Genomic DNA, 20,608 nt, shown 5'->3' on the forward strand with positions numbered 1-20,608 from the left:
CTCCCAAAACTGCCCTTGCTTAACTCCATCTCTCTGTGTCTAATTGCTACCTCTGAAAATTATTTGCAAATGCCATTGATAAAACTGGTCAGAGATTTTTCTGTCTAGATTCTGTTTTCTATTATTGCTGGAAAATATCCCATTCTTTTAATTTTGACCTTAAGACCTTTTCTTTTTTTAATAACCCCATTTTGAAAACATCTGCAAAATTCTGCTCTTGGGTTCAGGATGAATTGCAGTGGGATATTTACATGGTAACAAAAATGCAGTAAGATGATCAGTCAAATAAAGCATCTCAAAAATTACAAACCAAAATAGTTTGGATGACTCATTTTTGTGATGTTTGCTGGGCACTTATTGCTGAAAATTGAGGAACTTTGACATTTTGCCCTGTACCAGTGCAGGGCAATAATTATTGTTAATTATTATTTGCTACTTTTGTCTTCCTGCTTGAAGCAAAACTTTTTCTGTCCAGCTGTTGCTCTAAATCTTGCAAGGGTAGGCACATTTCCTTTGCATCCCCAGATCTTAATTAAAATATGCCAAATTCAGTAGCTCTCATAAAGCAATCCATGCTACAGAAAAATGTGAATGAGCAGGTGCTTAAAAATGACACGATAAAGACAAGCCATAGCAGAAGGACACAATGCACTGAAGTAAGCAAATGGAAAAAAAAAAAATGTTTCAAGCACGTTGCTTTTTTGTGGGAAGGGCTGAAAAAGAAGACAGTTCTGTCATTGTCCCCTGACCAGTCCCAGATGATCAGGCTCTGGAGAGCCGCAAAAGGCTGGACTCCACCAAATCACTGATGGGAAGAAGAGAAAGCAACCAGAATAAACACACAGGCCTTCTCCAGAGCAGCTAATCAAGGCATGTTTGCTGCAGAGTGGAGTCCAAAGCTCAGGGACATCCACTGCTGGGCTCAGTGACGGCAGCGGCCGCGGGATCTGCGTCGCTGCCCTCACTGAGCCTCTGCTGCTGCAGGATCAGCTCCCACACTCTGATGGGCCTCAAGGCTCTGATGCAGTCACAGTGCCTGGAGCTGGAGGCACAGATGGGCCACTTGAACCTGAAAAGGTACCTGATCTTGTCACCCAAGATAAACAGCATGCAAAACCCAAGGAACGAGTCCTGGCTGGTTCGGGGGATTTGGAACAGGATGTGGAGATTTTCACCCCTAGCTCTTCATTTCCAAGGACATTGCAACACCTCCCCACAGGGTGCTTGTACATCCATGGCACAGTGACGTCCTTGTGGCTGTGCAATGAGCAGCTGGTGCTGACCAAATGCCACTGGGAGGGGTGGAACAGCTCCAGATGCCACAGGGCAGCTGAGCAAACAGCGCTGCCAGGAGGACCATACAGCATCCCTGTGACAGTCACACCTTTGGATGGTGCTCTGGGAAAGCACAGGGGAGCTGGCAGTGTGGCCAAAACTTCAGAATGATCTTTCTCTTTCCTGGGAAAATCTGCAGGAAACAATACACTTGGAGAAGATGAACATGTGATTTTGAAAATTGGTGACTTGGATTCATCAATTCATTTTAAAACAATCTGATCTTTCCTCCTTTTGCTTTGTTTTGGTTTTTTTTTTTCTCTCCTTGACTTTCAGTTTTTGCCTGAGGTGGTCCAGGCCTCCGGCCTGCCTCCCCCACGTAAGGCAGAGCTGTCACCCCAAACCCAGGCTGTCTGTTTATCTGTCACATTTGCAGATAATCCAGCCTGATTCTTGCAAGCACAAATGGTCCAACATGATGTGGGGGTGTTGCTCCCTAATACTCTTTAAGTCTTCTGATCCCACACAAGATCCTGGCCCAGAGCAGATCACTTTGATTCCACTGACCACACAAAAGAGATGTGAAGAGCATTTCAATGGGCAGAGAAGGCTCTGCAGTGATGAGACCTGATTTGCTTGCTTTGTTTGGCTGGGAAGACCCCAACTGCACCTAATGTGAGCCAAGACCTAACTGGGGAAAAGAGCATTTCTGCTCTTTGGATAGCACAGCCCTGTGGGGCACCCAGCAATAAAAGATGAGAGCAGCCTCCAAGTGCCCTAAGTTGTGCCAAGGACTCTCCAGGATGGAGACAGATCCAAGAGCAGAGGCTGCCAGTCATCCCAACCCTCTGTTTGACTGGACACCACAAACCAGGCACCACTGTTGCGTGCCCCAGCCAGCTCACAGCCTGGAGCCTTGCTTGTGTGCATCCCCTCTGTGCTCTGCTCAGACCTGTCACTGCCCTGGGGTCCAGCTCCTAAGGCCTCTCTGAGCAAAATGATCCTGAGAAATTCTCCCTGTCAAGAGCCTGGGGCTTTTTAATTTACAAGAGCTGCTGAATCAGTTCTGTCTCTGTGTGGCTCTGTCATTTCCCAGGTTTATGCAGAAAATTTGCAGAATATTTGAGGCAGGTCCCACTTCTCCCGTTTAACTTCCAGGTGGTCTGTTTGCAGAGTCAGCATAGCAGCACTGATTGTATTGTGTTCAGGTTTCCTTTGACACCAGCATGTGTAGAATTCACTTCAAATTAAGGACAAAATTATGGAAGAACACAATCCAGAAAGACACAATTTCTAGAACAATCCAAGTCCATTCTGGGCTCGTCCTCAGTGAAGAAAGTGCTTTATCCAAGGTCTATCTGAACCTTATTAAAAAGGGAGGGAGGAATTGGGATTACAATCAAATACTTTGTTCCTCAGGATTTAAAAGACCAGGAGGAACACGTTTCTGGGAAGTCTGTTATAAAATAATAATAAAAAAAAAGCTAGCTGCCAATTTAGGCAATATTTGTTGCAAATCGAGCATGAACCACATCAGGAGAAGAAATTATTGGAGAACTCTTATGCTGGTTTTGGTCCAGACTGCCAGGGGGAACATCTACAGGAAGAATTTCCTATGCTTCTGGACATCTGCAAGAATGGAACCCACTCCCAGAAGCTGATCACAGGATGGTGGCAGGCCGTGAACAACAACACTCCAAAATTCTGGTAGCTGGCATTGGAAAGGCTGGTAACCTCTCATGGGTGCTGCGGGGGATAGAATCCCCTGAGCATTCAGTGAGGGAGGGCTGCAAGCTGGCACAGGGGCCAGATGGCCAGGGCCCTGCTGGCTCTGATTGGAAGAGTGACATGGAAACAGCACATGGAGACGTGCTGCTCCTGGCTGGAGCTGCTCACGTGGCTCTTGCTGATCTCCAAAGCATTTGAAGAGGTTGTGAACAGAACCTAGTGATCTCTTCCATGCTCCTGGCTCAGAGGTGCAGTGAGGCTGGAGGGCCAAGGCTGCTGTTGCAGAGATCAGAAATTAACTTGGAAGCCTGTATCTTTGTCTCTTCTCCTTTCTCCTGCATCGTTCACAAACCAGAGCAGCAGATCTCCTGCCTTGGTGCAATGAAGAAGCCATGGAGCGTATCAGCTCTTTGTTTGCAGGCAAAGGTGAAGTCTGTTTATTCATCAGCATCCCCAAAAATCAACCTTGTCATTGGGAGAGATATTTTATGGGAAAAATTTTTCAGTTCAAATGCTTCTACATTCCTCAATAGCTATTATCCTCTACAATCCAGAAACTCTAAAATTACACCACTTCAAAAGTCAGGTTTTCTTATCTTCAATCTGAGATTTAATGATAAAAACACTCAAGGAGAATGAGCATCCAGAGATGTCCTCAAGCAGTAAGATCAGAAGTGACTGTGCTGTGTGGAAGGCACAGAAACCCACGGGACCCAACTCTGTGAACATGAAGCTACCTTTTCTGGCAGATGAGCAGTGACAGTGCAGACCTTCCCAGCACCTCCTTCTGGATAACACTTCCCAGCCCTTCAACACACGGCTGTTCAGTTCCCATCTGGTTTTAGCAATTGGTACTTTGGAACTCATCAGGAAAGGATATCATTTTACCATCTGCAAAGTGAGGAATTCAGGCTTTCAAATGATATGAAATAATTAGGTCTGTTTGGTGTGGCACATAAAATCATAATGGAATCCATCACTGCGCGTTCCCTCTGTTCATCATCTGTCAGAGCAGCCTGGTTGGAAGGTAGGCTGGAATTGCTTTGGCTAAAACAGCCTAGCTGCTGAAGACTTTTGACAACTACCACAGTATTCTTCATTAGGAAAAAGCGATTCTTATGCATGGTAGGAGTTCAGGTAACTCTTGTTGTAATTAGAAATTGATCCCATTTGAATCTTGATCTGCATTCAGGTTCTTTCCAAAAGAAATAGCCTTGAAATCTGTGCCTCTGCCATGACCACATTGCTTGCAGATATTGATTCATACACTCCTCCACACTTCAAGGGTTCAGCCCTTCCCAGAATGGAAAGACTGGAATCTCTGGGGCTTCCTGGGCTGCAGCTACCCCAGAAGGGGGGCTGTGACTTTAACCATCATATGGGGCTTCTCCCATGCTTCCCGTGGGGAACACTGACTAGAGGAGCCCACGGTGCCACCAAGAAGCCAATGGCAGTGACAAGTACACAAAGCACAGGGCTAGGGTGGACAGGGCTGCTCCCACTCCACGCACATCTGGGAAACATGGAAGCCACAGCTTCTGGTTTCTGTCCTGCCCAGCTCTTTCAGTGTCTAAGGGGTGAGTCTGGCAGATGCTCCTTCCATCACAGCTGCGCTGGAAAGCCAGAGCACAAGGGCTCAGCAGGACACATTTCCACATGGCCTTTTCTGCTGCTCCCTGCAGAATCAAAGCAGTACTGGGAGAAGGGAGGAGCTGTGCTCAGTGTGATCCAGCCCTTTCAGGCTTTCCACAGGGGGTGAGGGTTGTGTTCAGTGCATCCTCCAAGGCCTGAGGAGCTGAGGTACCTGATGAGCATCACATCCTGCAGTGCTGCTGGGCTGACATCCACAGATGCAAATACCTTTGGCTGTGTCTCCACTGAGAGGTCTCTGGGTTCCAAAGGGAGAAAACTGGCAGTGATGCCTGGGTCACCATGGGAGCTCAGAAGGGGATTCATCTGCTCAGTGAATGCACACCCAGGGCACCACGTCCTGCTCACTGTGCAGGAGCCCAGGGGCAGATACAGGTGACTTCTGGGTTCCTGCACCTCCAGCACTGGCAATCAGACTGCACAGCTTGTCCACACGCACTACTAGGCTTGGGGGTAAGGTGTGAGATGCCATTGGCCTTTCTGGCTCTGAACCAGGGGTGAAAAAGTCTCACATCCCATTACAAATCCCTCAGGCTGTGCAGCCCCACTTCAAACTCTTCACAGCTCATTTTAAGGATAACTTAGAACACATCTCTAGTTTTTCTTGCAGGTTTGAAGGGGGGAAACAAACATCCCATAAAGTGGCCACAAAGCTGCACAGAGAGGGGAACAGCGGGGGGTTAACCCTGGGCCCATGAGGTACAGGAGAGGTCGGGCAGGTCTCAGCAAGGGAACCCCTCCAGCCATGGGGGAAGGAGGAGGCTGTGTCCTGAAAGTGTCCCTGACTGGAGTACAGGATGTGTCAGCTCAGGGAGAGCAAAAGGGACCCCAATTTCCTTGAAGCTAGAGAGGAGAAAGGGGAGAAGGGGGAGAAAGGGAAAAGAAACAGCCAGGACAAACATATTCTTAGGGGAGAAAAGCCAGGAAAAGTGAACAGTGACACGCACACAGAAAAGGAAAGTACAAATCCTTGCCCCCCTCCCCTTGCCCCTCTAGTGCCCCTTTCTGAACCTGCACAGCTCAAACTGCAATTGCCAGGAGAATTTCCGAGCTCCCCCCCAGTCTGGTAGTTGCACAAAGGTCTCCTCTCCCTCAGCCAAGAAATTTCCATATTGACACAAGAACTCCACTCACTTACTTGCACGACAGCTGATTAATCCCCTCGATGTAGTAGCACACCCCTCCATTGACACAATAGGACTTGGCTGTTTCGTTGCATTTTCTGGCATGCCCGGACCAGGAGGAGAGAGTTGTGGTTACTGCAGGGGAAAACAAAAACACACACAAAAAGGATATATTGTTATTTCCTTTGTTTGGCAATTCTCCTTCCTTACATGATTTTCTTCGAGTTAATTTGCCAAAGTAAAAACCCCAGAGCTACAAACCTTAGCCTGTGCCTTCAGACCCACCTTCAGGTCCCGGGGCTGCAACCTGACCCTTCCTTTCCCAGCAAAAGGGGCCAGGTGAGTGAGGAGTTGAAGACTTATCTTCCTCTAAGCAGCCAGCATGTAGTACAAGATCATTTTTTTGGCAAGCTGTAGGGAAGTGCCCCTTACCCACTGTCCTTGGCCCTCCCTCATGCTCGGAATGCTGTGCCAGCAGGCAAGCAGGAGGTCAGGAAGAAGAGGAGCAGCAGAGTCACAGAGTCCCAGTGATGTGCTGCTGAGGCCAGAGCACCTCAGGACACTGGAGCCAGACCCAGAGGTGCTGCAGGGGACTTTGCATTGTTCCACACCTCTGCCAGTTGAGTTTTCAGAGCCAGGAGCAGGTCTGGCACAAGCAAGAACAGCTCCATCTGTCCCTGCCACACCAGCAAAGTGCAGCAGGAGAAGTCACCAGCCCCAGCTTGGTTCCCTGGGATACAGGTGCTTTTCCAAATCTAAACTTCTTTCTAGAAAAAAGCTTTACAGTCCCGTAAGCGACAAGAAAACCTGCAGAATTTCACTGTAATTCCTGCCTTTGAGAGACTCTGATAAGCTTACAGCCCAAAGCAGAGTCTCCAAAGGTAAAACAAAGGCTTTCAGGAAGGAAAAAATCAGTTGTTAGGGCACTGATACAGGTTACAGAAGGTGAGCAGCTTTGTGGAATGCAGACCCATCTTCACATAAGTCTAAGCAGTGCTGGGCACTAAAAAGCATGGATTTTTTTACAGCTGAGTACTTAACCTCATTAAAAATAGTCCCCTTTCCTGGACTACCCACCTTGCTCAGACCCTATCACAGTTACACCTCCAGCAGTGTGGCTGCTGCTTACTTTGCAGCACCTTTTATGCTGTAGTCAAAGCTTCTGAGGAGATATTCTCTCCCATCCTGTTTTCCAAAGCATGAACGAGCCTCGTGGAGAGGTTTGTGACACCATCACTGAGACTGCACTCCTCACTGACACAGGACTCGAGGAAGAAAGCTTGGACCAGAGCCAGGCAGGAGCCAGGCAGAGCCACAGGAGGAGCAGCAGGGCAAGCCATGGCTTGTGCCACAGGGAGTCAGGGCTGCTCCCCACTGCTTGGGCAGCCCTGTGCCCATCCCACCTCTGCAGGGGCTCCGGGGCTGCCTCGGGCTCCAGCACACACGCCAGAGCCCAGGGCTGCATTCCCAGCTCCAGCCCCAACCTGCTGGGAACATCTGGGCTCTCCCAGGCAATGGAGGGTTCCCAGCACCTTGTGGAGCCTCTCACATGTGGGTGATGCTTGGCACACAAGGAACCAGGACAAGTTTGTTCTGTCTCTCATGTGTTTGGGATTCTCTGCAGGGTCCGTGGGGTCCGTGTCTCTCCAGAGGAGATTCCCTCTGGGCTGTGCCCAGCTGGAGCACCCACGCTGTTACCTGAGCACGGCTCAGGGCAGGGCCAGCTCCCTGCTCAGCCTGCCTGAACCCATGTGCTGTCCCATCCATTGTCTGCCATTCCCACAAGGAAGTGGAAGCCTCCCACTGCCTGACAGGCCGGGGCTGTGCACGGAGAAGAGCTATTTCCACCCTTTGCCTTGAATAACCATTGCCTCTGGCTCTGTCTTTTCACAGTTATCCAGGGCACAGCAAGCTGTCCCAAAGTGCTCTGCTAACGAGACATGGAAAACACTCCAGCAGAGACCCAAAATGCTCACAGCCCTGGGACAGCAGCTGCTCCCTGAGGGCACGTCCTGCCAGCCAGCTGGGAGCCAAATGTGGACAGCAGGGTGCACACACTGGAGTGTTGGAGCGGAGGATGGTTTGACCAAGCCTCCAGTGAAACTCTTTCAAAAATCAGAATCCCACACTTCTGCAGGAAATTCAGCACTCCCTTCCAGTTAAGATTAATGGTAACTAAAAGCCAAAGACATTATGAGTCTGTGTAATTTATCTGAGGAATGCAGACTCATTATACAGACAAGACTTTATAATTTATACCTTTACAAGATAGTAGCACATTTCTACTCAGGAGAGGAGAGCTGTGGGTCTCTGATAAGTGTGGGTCTCTGAAAGTGTACCATTGGATCAGGGAGCACTGAAACTTCATCAGCCAAATAGCTGGTACAAATTGAAAGGCACATGGATGAAGAACAAGCACAGACTGCAGGGAGCTGTCACCCTGCAACTATCAAACACATCACTTGCTAGCAAGCAAAACAATCCATCTGGCAAAGTCTCACATCATAAACCCTACAGGGAATGATTTTGGAGCCAGCCTTGCCACAGCAAGAGAGGGGCAGAGAGGGAGAACTGAAAACAGAGTCCAGAAACCTCCCCGTAGGAAATACTCCGGATAAGAAGCTACCCAACCCACCAAGAAAGGTGGATGGGAAGATGCAGTGCTGTGTGATGTGATGTGATGTGATACAGTGCTCATCAGCCAGAGATTGCATGGGATCTTCATCCCATAGAAACCATTTTGTCCCTTTTAAACAAGTAAAAAAGGTCCTGTCACAACTGAGGCTTGGACATGTTGGGCACTTCTAGGGGAGGGCTGCCTGTAGAGCTGTGCCTGTCAGGAAAATACATGGGTGATCACCTCTTCTAGAAGTATCTTTCTAATGTCATTATCCTTTCAACCCTGTTTCCTGCAAGTACCTTGCCTTTTATCACAAGGAAGCACAAAGTGTTTTAAAACTGAACCATGGAATCATCTTACTCCAGTCCATTTGTCAGCACAGAGATGTGGCAAAGGCCACAGAGAGAGGCAGTTCCCTGTTGAGAAGACAGCATCAGGAAATGGGGCCATTTCAGAGTATGGGACTGGTCAAGCCAAAGCCCTGTCTTGGCCCCAAAGTGGCAAAGATTAAAAAAGAAGACCAGTGACAATCTTCCTTAGGCCATGGAGGATGGGCAGCTCAGAGACAGCCCAAGGCAGCCACAGTGGTGTCACATTTAGTGGCCTTTGCTGGATACTTCCACCAACATGTTTAGTTGCTGTTTGAATAAATCTAATCTTGTAGCACCCACAATATTTGTGAAAAGAGCTCCAGTGCCATGCACACAGCATGCAAGGCCACATTTCCATTCTGATTCTTTTAACCTGCCCTATTCTGGCCTTTGTATTAGAAAAAACTAGTCATTATCCCCACCTGTTTCCCCTGTGCTGCCTGTGGTATTACAGGCAAAGCCAGCATCTCCCTCCCTAGCTGGGAAGCAATGCCGTTTTGTATTCTTTTTTGGGTCATCCCGGGTTCTGTTTTTCTCTTTGGAAACAGTGAGACCGTACTGCACACACGATATTTATGGGATATTTATTCCAGTCACAGGAATTCCTAATGGATTTTTTTAAGGTTTGAATACAGATCTGTCTCTCATAACCCTGATATCTCACTGCTGTGTGGTAACACACATTCTAGAGTTTTCCAAGGTGCCTGATCACCCTGGGATGCTGCTGCAACTGGGATTCCACTTTCATGAGAGCAACTATTCAGGAAGCAAGGATGGAGAGACCTGCCAAGCTCCATGGCAGGACAAAGGGAAGCAAAATGTCTTACTTAGAAAATGTTAACTGTGCCTGGGTTGAAGCGTGGCCCTCTGACACCACGTGGCTGCAGATCACACACGAGCACCTCAAAGCACGATGCCAAGGGAGATTTCAGTGGGTTTCCACCACACTGGTGGGATCATTCCCAGATTCACAAGTTACTTTGTGTTTAGCTCTATTCCCCATCAGCCTGGGCCACTGCAAATAACAACTGCATGCCTGGTCCAGAGTCATCTGGGATGCTGGACCTTGGTGAAGTGAGCCTCAGACACAATTTATTTACAGCTGTGTAGGTACTTTCACCTCTGTACCAAACACTACACAGCTGTGCTTGGTGATCCACAGGCACAATTACTTCCCACAGCAATTTCACATTAACTGCTGTACACCACCAGGCAGATTTTACCCCCCTTGGCTGTTGTGGCAGAATAAGTCCTTCATTGAGCCTCCAACACAACTCCATCTATCCCAAATGACTCAGAAAGTTGTGAAATTGCTGAGATGAGTGGAGAACTGAATAAGCAAGGGAGCAGTTTTGGGTGGTAGCAGGGTGGAATAGAACTCGTAAAGGCAGTGGGACGTGATGAGGGGGTTGTGCAGTAACACCAGTCATGTACCAAGAACCTCCCCAGGTACTTCAACAAATTAAAAGCAGAAAACCAGGAGTGTGCATGAGGCAAGCAAGTGGTGACATTTCCTTCTGACCAGTGGGAATAAGAGAGGTGCCCCTGAGATACCCAGTGGCAAACTGGTCAGAAAGGCCCTGTAGGGTGGGAGAAGGCCTGGAGCAGCTCAGCCATCAGCAGGTCAGACCTCCAGCTGGTCTGCAGTCCCAGCACTGAGAACAAAGCAGGACGGAGGGAGGAGGTGAGAACAAAGAAGAGAGAGGAATAATGAGGTGAAGAAAAGAGGGGAGTAAGGAGGTGAGGACAGGGAAGAGAGGGCTCTTGATGATGTGTTTGTGAATGATCTGCAGCCACGTTTTATTGTTGCTGCCCCAGCCAGTGAGGACAGAGCAGCATAAACACATGAGAGATTCAGAGCACTGGAGTCATTCAGAGAGTCTATTTTCCACCACATGCCTCAGCTATTCTGGACTATCATCAATGACAGGGCAGCAGAGAAGGGAGCCAGGGGCAGTGACTGTGCCAGGTGGACTTCCCTTCACACAACCCATCTGCGCAGAAAGGCCATTAATGATTGTGCAGGGATTCTTACACAATTCCTGCCATGCACGTCATTTAACCTTTGCAGGCAGCTCACCAGCCTGTTCTCAGAAGTCTGGTGAAATACTCCCCCTGCAAAGAGTTAATTAATGCAGCTTGGACTATAAATTATAGTTAATTTTTCACGAACTACAGCTACTGTCGAGGAGAGCAGGGAGACAGTGATGGTTTTGCCGCTCCTTTTCTTCTTTATAAATAACTTTGGCTGGTGGGTTCATAGAGTACAGACACTTTATTCTCTCAATATTTAGACATTCAGTTAGACAGATGAACTCAGCTGGTTGGGGAGTGTATACAGATTGCCTGCTCTGTATATGCCTCATGTACTTACTGATAAAACACAGAAAGGCTGAAGTTCCTCTCAACAGAGTTCATCCAACTGCTTGTTAGAAGAACATGGATGAGAAGGTGTCTGGCCAAGATATTCCTCGGTTGTAGGGCTGTAATCCTGGTGTGAGCCACACTAAATCCATGATTTACACTGATTAATACATGGAGGGGCTGGTGATCCTCACCATTCCCTCTGTGGCAGATTTCTGTATGTCTGATACGACACATTCTCCTGCAATAAACCTGAGCAGAGCCCAGATGCTCCCCGCTGCTATCTGTACATGAAATCAGAAGGGCCTGTGCACACTGGGGTTTGCCTGACAGCAGACTGGGGACTCTGGAGCTCATAAAAATTCTGCTCCTGTGTGTTTATTCATTTGGAAATGACCAAATATTTACCCCTGCATTTTATTGAAATAGATCCTGCTGGAATCATGTTTCCAGTTCCCGAGGGGATCATTAGGATCAATAGCTGCACACTAGGAGTTCATCCCAAGATACAAATACCAGACTGCAAGGCACTCATCCTGGAGCATCAGATGCTGCTGATCAAAACAGCACAGGTTGCATTCCCCACTATCCCATCTGCACTGTTCAGGGGTTTCACTAAGAAACAAGTTTAAAGGTTTCTGAGCACTCAGGGGCTGCCTGTTTCCATGGGACAGGCAGTTATTGCAGGGGCAAAGTCCTGTGTTATTGTCAAGCTTCTAGCTGCTCCTCTGGAATGATCTCTGCAGCTTTACGAGGGAGCCCTTCCTATGCTCTTCTCTACCACAGGGGTCTGAAAATGCACATGACAGCAGTGCAGCATTTAATTTTCCCAAATCCCCAGCATCAATTGTAATAGCAGCAACATGATACTTCAATGTGGGGATTTGTTCAGCAACCTAAAAATCCTTTCACAGAGCCAATGCCAGCGTGAAAGCTTCACAGGCAGGGCAGCCGAAGCCCAAGAAGTGAAGCAACACACCAGGATCCCAGGATGGAGCCAGAAGAGCAGATCCCCTGGTCTAGAGCCCAGTTCTGAAGGCTGGGCTCAGCCTCAGTGATCCCAGGGGACATCAGCTCCCACCCCACACTCCATCCTGCCCCTCTTTGCCTTTGGAGTCACTGCCTGTCTTTACAGCACATCTCGAGTGGCAGCTGCGTGACTACTTAAAAAATACACAGTGTGCAAAATGAGCAGTGAGCAGGATCTGGCAGCTGCCAGGCACCACACAGCTCTCTGCAGACTGGCAGTGAGATCTCCACATCCACCTCAAGACTCCGTGCCTGCGTGTGTGCAGGTTCCACTCAATTACAGCCCCACCTCCAGCAACGGGGCTGAAATTATCTGAGCAAAGACCACGCCAGGACTTATTTTTAGTCTAATATTGAAAACTGCTCTGTTCACATGGCCAGACTCATGTCTGCTCTGCCCGTGCTCGGGGCTGGCTGGACACCCTTCGCCTCCAAGCCCAAGCTCACACCTGCAGCACTGGTGGCTCCAGGAGAGCTCAGTGGCTTCAGGCTGGAGAGGCCAGGGACTGCCCAGCTGGGACTTCACATTCATGAGAGCAACTGTTCAGGGAGCAAGGATGAAGAGACCTGCCAAGCTCCATGGCAGGACAAAGGGAAGCAAAATGTCTTAGAAAATGTTAACTGTGCCTGGGTTGAAGCGTGGCCCTCTGACACCACGCGGCTGCAGATCACACACGAGCACCTCTCATGAGCACGATGCCAAGGGAGATTTCAGTGGGTTTCCACCATGGCTGCAGATCACACACAAGCACCTCAAAGCACGATGCCAAGGGAGATTTCAGTGGGTTTCCACCACACTGGTGGGATCATTCCCAGATTCACAAGTTACTTTGTGTTTAGCTCTATTCCCCATCAGCCTGGGCCACTGCAAATAACAACTGCATGCCTGGTCCAGAGTCATCTGGGATGCTGGACCTTGGTGAAGTGAGCCTCAGACACAGTTTATTTACAGCTGTGCAGATACAGAGCAGCTCAGCCATCAGCAGGTCAGACCTCCAGCTGGTCTGCAGTCCCAGGACTGAGAACAAAGCAGGAGGGAGGGAGGAGGTGAGGACAAAGAAGAGAGAGGAATAAGGAGGTGAAGAAAAGAGGGGAGTAAGACCAGCCAACTCACAGGCAGGTCTGCCATGGTCACCCAGTAAAGGCCAGGCCAGACTGGATTTGAGAGCAGGTTTGGGTGGCTGGTTGAACCATAACCATGTGGCACATGTTCCTGTGGGGGTGGAACTCACAAAGCACAGCACAGCCACTGCAATCATGCAAGTCTATCAGGCCAAGCTCACCTGGCAAAGTGAGGAGAACATTTCCAACACCCAGCCATGCTGGGTAGCAGGCAAGGGATTAAACTGGAGGGGATTGCTTCAATGACTACACCAATGAGGCTACAAACAGCCCAATGGCATCACCAGGATGACAGCTATGAAATCTGTGGACCCAAACTGATGTGTGGAGAGTTAGACTTAATTGGAGAAAAAAGGACTGTTTCAGCTACCCTTCCCACAGAGGTCTCCAGAGGGACTTTAGGGAGGGCTTGTGATCCCCAGCAGATGAAATAAAGGTCCCAAAACTAAACCCAGAGAGCCCAACTTTCATTCAGGTGCTTCACATTACCCCCCAATCCTCTTGCTCCCAGCACAACTCAGCACTGCCTGTTCTGCTCTTTCTCCTTGTTTCACCTTCTCCCGTGACCCCGAGCCTCTCTCTGCTGCAGAGCACCCTCAGCCAAGGGCACTGACAGCCCACAGAGGCTGATAAAGCACTCAGCCAGGCACTCACCCAGCTACAGAGTGAGCCAGGAGCACTTGCAGAGTCCAGGTGAGCAGCAGCAATGATCTACATGTTGGTTTAGAGCACCTGCCCACCACTGGCACGTCCTCTTGTATCCTGACAGTATCCAAACCACGCTTCCTCCACCTGGCCCACGTTCTCTCCTTACCCCCAGGGCTTCACCTGCTTGTTGAAGTCAAGGGAAGGAGCAAGAGGAGAACTCAACAGCAGAAAACAAGCACAAGGGATTACCTGACCTTCTCAGAGACTTCAAACTTTATCTTATCTTTTTAAAATTAATCTTTGAGAGTGTTTTACTAGCTCTGTCCTGCACAAACCTTCCATCTCAGAATGCTCTCCAGATTTCTCTGACCCTTCTTCCATTTCTGCCTCTATCAGAATGCTCTAAATGTCAGCACTGGTTCCTATCCTGTTTATCCAACATGTGCATAGCCACAGACTCCTGAACCTTGTTTAGCTGCCTCATGCTGCACTGTGACAGGATCACATTACCATTCTGGGCTCTCTGGATGTTGAAATGAGCATAAAGGGCTTTTCTCTCTTTGTCAGGGCACACGATCAAGTTACCACATCCCTGCAAGTCCTTGCCTGTGAGCTGAGCCACTGTGACCACCCAACTGCACAACCTTAGGCTGTGACAAGCACAAAACCATGTCTCCTTTAACACATCTTCACCACCAGTGAGGCTACTGTAGTGCAAAGGAAGCTGTGTGGAACCTCATGCTATTCACAAACCAGGTGCTGGGGGCATCAGTGTTTAAAATCCAGCAAGTGATTTACAAGATTTCAGTGAAACAACGAGAGTAGGGACAACCTACAGATGACTCTGAATACAGATATTGAAAAGAAATGCATGACTTTTACAAGAATGAGATACTTGTCTGCTCTCCAGATCATCCCACCTCACAACATCTTCATCACCTCCCCATGTGCTGTACACACATGCAATTCTATGATACAACATCAATCACCATAAAAATCAGAGAGATTCTGAGTTGTTCAGATAACACTTGGGAGACATTGCATAAAAGGAATGTGAAGGGAAAAGTGAGTTACAACTTTAACTCTGGGGACTTTGCCATCTCTTCCCATGATTAGGGAAAACAAAAGCGATGATGCACCCACAAAGGAAAGTTTAACAAAAGGGGAAATTTCTGTGTTTCCTTTCTGAGATTTGGGTTTTAAGAAAATAGCATTAATCTAATATGATGCAAAAAAGTAGCATGGATCTCTTCTGGTGAAAACAAAGGGAAAATCCTGGGGAAGGATGGTGTGGCCATGGCATTAATGATCCTGTATCTCAGCTTGGTATCTCTGGTGCAATGCAAGGCTAAGCACTACACAAGAGCACATTTTAAATGCAGTTTTCTAATCAGAAAAGCTTTTAAAGAATACCTGGCCAGTGCCTGCTGTGGCTGCAATCAGATTTCTTTTAAATTCATAAAAGACTGAGCTTTCAAAGGAGGAAACATCCCCATAAAATCTGCAGAGCAGAACTGCCAACAGTGAGGCACAGACAGCTGTGCTCTCAGCTCTGGGCATCTGCAGCTGGGATGGAAACGCACAAAAAAAAAAATAAAAATCCCTGCCTGGTCCTGGCTTTCCAGGGTTTTTGCCAGGATCCTGGTGGACTCCCACTGGAGAGAGACCCCCTGACAAAGACATAACACCCTCCACCAGAAATTGCTGAGCCAACATTCAGGCACCAGGATTCTAATCTACACTTGTATCCCGTCCTTGATTTTTATTGCTCTGTGCCCATTTTCTACTGCTTTTGGGACAACTGAGTAGGAGGGAATGCTAAAAAGCATTTCAGCCACAATAAATCAAATTAAGGATTTGGGGAAATCTGTTCTTGCTTTCTGGAGACTCAGAAAAATGGGATGGCAGGGCATGGATGGATTTTCTGCAATTTTCTTATTACCTACGCTTAGAAGACTCATGTCTTTTTTCTTGTACTTCCTACAGCCTGTGTTGGTTTTATCAACTATCCTCAAAAAAAAAACCACCAAACCCAAACACAAAAACAAAGTGCTAAAAGAAAACCCTGTTAAATCAAAGGCCATAACAAGCACACCTTGCAAGTATCAATAACTCCACGTACTGAAAGAGCTGGGAATGCTTAAACTTCAGCTGCAATTTTAAGTAGCATGTTCTTCAAGCTGCCATTGCAATGGTTATCAAATTTTCCCTCTCCAAGATAGACACCAGCAATATAAATCAGATTTTTTTTAAAGATCTAGGGAAAGAAAGACCAGTGGCTTTGGGAAAAATCAGACAGAAGGAGTGATTAAAGAAAATTCCAGGAGGCAATAAAGCATTTATGCAAAATGTCTCATAATAGCAAATAAATTAGGGGAAAGCAGCTGTATGGGGGGAGTGGGGGAGAGGTACTTACACTCTTCTTCCATAACAACTATTTTAGTTTCTGAGGCTGGTAAGACTTGTGGTGCTTTCGTTGTTCCTGGGGAAATTAAGGTAAGAAAGTAGTGAACAAAATATCTCTTTTGAGCAGAGCAGGGTGGGCTTAGCTACTGTGGGGAGGAGCAGAGGGGCAGGTGCTGCTGGGGGCACAGGCTGGGGGCTGTCAAGGGGTCAGTGCTGGTTTAGGACAGGGGATTGAGGTGACAGAGGCAGGACAAGGAGTGTCCCTGCAGGGGATGGCACAGGGCACGATGTCCCCTCGCTGTGAAGGGCCTCATGTCACGATAAAGAGGCAGAGATGGCTCAGGGCTCACCTGGCAGGAGATGAGCAAAAACGTGGGAGGTTTCCTTAGCCCTGATGGCCACAAGAGTGCAAAGAAGGGATGGCAGGACATGGTAGTGCGGAAAATGTGGAGTTTAAGAAAAGGTGGGATTTTCTGAAGATTTTCTGTCTCTTTGTACAAGAGCTGGAGGAACAGGAAACAGATGAAGGCCAGGACCCCAGGTATTAGGGGAGACAAGCACTCTTCTTTTGGAAGCAGGATACTGGGAACCCCAAGGCCACCAGCTCTACTCAACCCAGCACCAGCACCTTTGGAGAAGTCCCTCACACCCTCTGGATGCACAAAGGAGAAAGCCCCAGGAGCCTGGGCTGGGGGTGCAGTCCTGCCAGAGACAGGGGTGGGACCACCACAAAGAGCTAAAAGCAGAAAGAATTTTTTGTACAACTTGATTTTTTCTGCAGTGTTTGATAAGGGGCAGGGCAGTTGAGGAGATGCCTCGAAATTTTTTGAGGAAAAAAAGAATCTGAAACAGTCACACCTCAGCTGTGCCCTCATGGCCATGTGATATCAACATTACACTATTCAATCATAAGAACTGGGAAATGGGATATTTTTCTAAGAAAGCATCTAATTTACTTCAAAGTCATAAAATCTGCAATATATTGCAGTATATTTTGACTAAGTCCAGAAGCATTTCCTCAGAAATTAACGCCCTCACAAAGTTTCTCAATGCAAAAGCATTTCTTTCTGAGCTGGGAGCTTTGTGGAAATGCTAGAATTGTAGAGGAGGGGTGAGGTGAGGGTTTGGCTGAGGGGTATTTTCTAAGTGCCAAGGGGTCTCTGCTCTGCAGCCACTCTCTCTCTCTCTCTCACTCTCTAAAGATGTGGTGGGTTTGGTGACTTGCAACAGATCTGTATGGCTGAAAAGCTGCTTTTCTGGAACTGAAAAGTGGTATTGGAATAGAGCAAAGAGCACTTTGCAATGGAAGCCACAACAGGGTCAGTGCTAAGGATGCTGGGGAAGAAGAAACAGGGAACAATACACATGTGGATTCAGATGCCCTGAGGAGTTTTCTACTGAAAGGTATCACAGAAGAAGTGAGGAAAGCTTGCAAGGCCCCAGGAAGGCCCAGCAGTAAGGGGAGAGGAACACTCCAGGACAGCACGTGCCAACTTACTGACGACAGCTGCTTACCTCTGGGCAGCTGCAGGGGAAAGAGGAAAAAATTGTGCAAAGGGGTGACAGGGCCACAAAAGCCTCCAGGGATCAGCATCACCTGGGCTGCCCTTGCAGGGGCTCAGCTGGCCCTGCTGTCCTGGGGGTCTGCAAACAGCAGCAAGGTGTGCCTGCAGCTGAGCAGCGAGCCAAGGGCAGAGTGGCAAGGCAGCTGAGAGCATGGATTCATCCAGGCAGGGAACCCACCACATTCACAGTACTTTCTTTGTGTGTCTTTCTTGGGTTTTTCAGATCTTAACACATTTCTGGGCAGCTCAGGAGTGAGCCCATCCCTGCTGGGAGGGTCCTTGCCACACAGGGTGGCTTCCTGAGCAGGGAGAGCCGACCCCTGGCAGGTGCTGCCTGCCCTGCCCTGCCAGGTGTGCATTTCCCTGGGGTGCAGCCGGGGCCCTGCAGCAGGCACGGCTCGACCACACTCCTCCTCTTGTGAGAGGGGTATGGTGCTGGGGAAGGGGCAGCAGAGGAGGCAGACAGGGCTCTGATGGCTGCACACGGGGAAGGGAGGTTGCACATGCAGCTCCCATCAAACTGGAGCAGTTTGTGTGGCGTGGGACAGCCAGGGAGAGAGCCAAGAAAGAAAAAAGGAGAGCACTGCCTCAGTTTCTTACTCGGGACACCTTTCCTATCAGAATTGGAAATAAACCCAGCAGAGCAGCAGGGCTGAGCTCACAGACATGGAGGATGAAGGCAGGGAGGTGTGAGCATGGGTGGCCTTCCTCCAGACCCTGCCAGCGCTGAGGCTCAGCAGGCAGGGGGAGGCTGTGTGACGCTGCAGCTTCGCAGAGCAACAGATTCAGGATGGCAAACATGCTGAGGCTGAGAGAGAAAATACTGCCAGAAAGCAGCAGGAGAAAGCTACCTTCCCTCACACAGGGATGAAACTGGTGAGAGAACAAAACCCTGGATCCCAGCAAAGGGAGGCAGAGCCCAGCACTCACAGCCTGGCTGCCACAGTGCCTGTTGTGAATGGCAGGAGGAAGAGCTTAGGAAATACAGTCACCCCCTCCCTAGCTGTGCCCTCCCAGCTTCTGGCAGCCACTGTAGGGACTTTCTGAGCCGGAGGGTGCATCCAAACCATCGTGTTAAGCAATATAATTATTATGACCAAGATAATAATAAAACCACCTAACCTCAGACTCCATCCGCTGAGCTCTAAGAGATGGAGCACACATTCTAGGATGAAAACCAGAAGCAACTTCACTCATCACAAAGCTATGGTCTAATTACTTGTCTTCTGGTGAGTTTTGCTTCTCAGAAATTCTTTAAAAAATGAAAACATCAAGCCCACCAGCTTTCTTTCCTCCTTACCCCTTTTTAAAAAAAAAAAATACATAGACTGTAAGTTTATTTAAAATGTAAATTAACCACATTGCCAGTGACAGATAACAAAGATAAACATTTATGCTAAGCTGCATTTTTCTTATCTCCCAAGATTGTTTTACTCGGTATCCTGAAAGCATGAAACAAAATACAAGACAGACCATGTGCAGAACCTTTCTGTGGAATGGCAGACAGCTCGAGACATTTGCTGGCTTCTTCACTTACCACTTTTCACATTCAGGCTGCCTTTTGCGGTGTCTTTCCCTAAAACGTTCTCCGCTTCGCAGCTGTACTCCCCAGCATCTTCAAGCTTCACCTTGTTGAACTGCAGTCTGGAAATCTTTCTGTTGAAAAGTACAGCAGACATTTCTTACTCGATTGCTGACCAACCTCATGAAGTGACAACCATTCCTGGCCCTGGGATGCTGCCTGGAGGGTCACCCCCGCTTGACAGGACGGGCTGTCTGAGTTTGCTGAATAGGCACTCGAGCCTGGATAGGATTTGGACAAGTCCCTTCCCAGGATTTGCTAGGTGAACATCTCCCTCTGAACCCACCGCTCTGAGCGTGTTGTGTGGTTTGGTCTGACACTTGCTCTCATTCACACAGAAAGTCTCATGAGGAGTTGAGGCCCAGAGTGCCAGCACTCCAGCACAGGCTTTCCACACTGGAAAAAAGCCAATTTACTGATGGACAGCGGGATCTGCCTGCCAGACGGAGATGGGGAGAGGAGGTGCCTGTTCTGCACCTTCCTCAGCAGGGATGCTGAGCAGTCAGTGCTCCACCAGCTGTGTCCAGCAGTGCCACACAGCACAAACACCCACGGCACCCAGGGGGACTCACCCCTCGCCAGCCTGCCCATCCAGTCCCTGAGGTTTGCCCTGGACATATCACTGACATCATCTCGATCTAAAAAATGGGCAAGCACCTTGTGTCCCCCAAATCCATACTCCAATGGACTACAGATGTGTGTGGCACACATTCATCTTACCAGCCAGATGTGCCTCGAAAGACCAGGAGAGGGTGGGTGTGACAACTGCCTGGGCCACCTCCCAGCCCATGCCACCTCCCAGCCCGTGCCACCTCCCAGCCCGTGCTGCTGCTCCATGGGAGAGGGAGAGCTCTGCGGCAGAGCTCTGCGGCGCTGCGGGAAGGAGCATCGCCTTTCCCACTGGCTATGACTCATTCTCTGGGATGGCTCTGACTAACAGGCAAAACCTTTTGTTGCCCAGTTTAACAGGGATCTATAGGAGCCTTCAACACACACTGAGTGCCACTCATGAGATGTGGCATTTCAGATCATGAGATCGCAGTGGGACTCCCACATGAGACCCTCTGGTTTACTACATTTTCTTCCATTTTAGCCATCTTATCAAAACCCACCCTGTCTGCTCT

At 48.7% G+C, this 20,608-nt stretch overlaps 1 protein-coding gene across 1 annotated transcript in view; it reads right to left on the minus strand.

The window, feature by feature from the left end:
- The window catches only part of NRG2 (neuregulin 2), a 152,937-nt gene that overhangs the window by 22,956 nt on the left and 109,373 nt on the right, over window positions 1-20,608 (minus strand). The window contains exons 3-4 of the mRNA XM_041488018.1: window positions 19,440-19,558; window positions 5,792-5,912 (exon numbers count right to left, since the gene is read on the minus strand). Of these exons, the coding sequence (XP_041343952.1) occupies window positions 5,792-5,912; window positions 19,440-19,558 (240 nt within the window). The remainder of the gene's footprint in view (window positions 1-5,791; window positions 5,913-19,439; window positions 19,559-20,608) is intronic.

This window comes from Pyrgilauda ruficollis, unplaced genomic scaffold (assembly GCF_017590135.1).
Source record: "Pyrgilauda ruficollis isolate IOZ18807 unplaced genomic scaffold, ASM1759013v1 scaffold86, whole genome shotgun sequence".
In the NCBI taxonomy this organism is placed as follows: domain Eukaryota; kingdom Metazoa; phylum Chordata; class Aves; order Passeriformes; family Passeridae; genus Pyrgilauda; species Pyrgilauda ruficollis.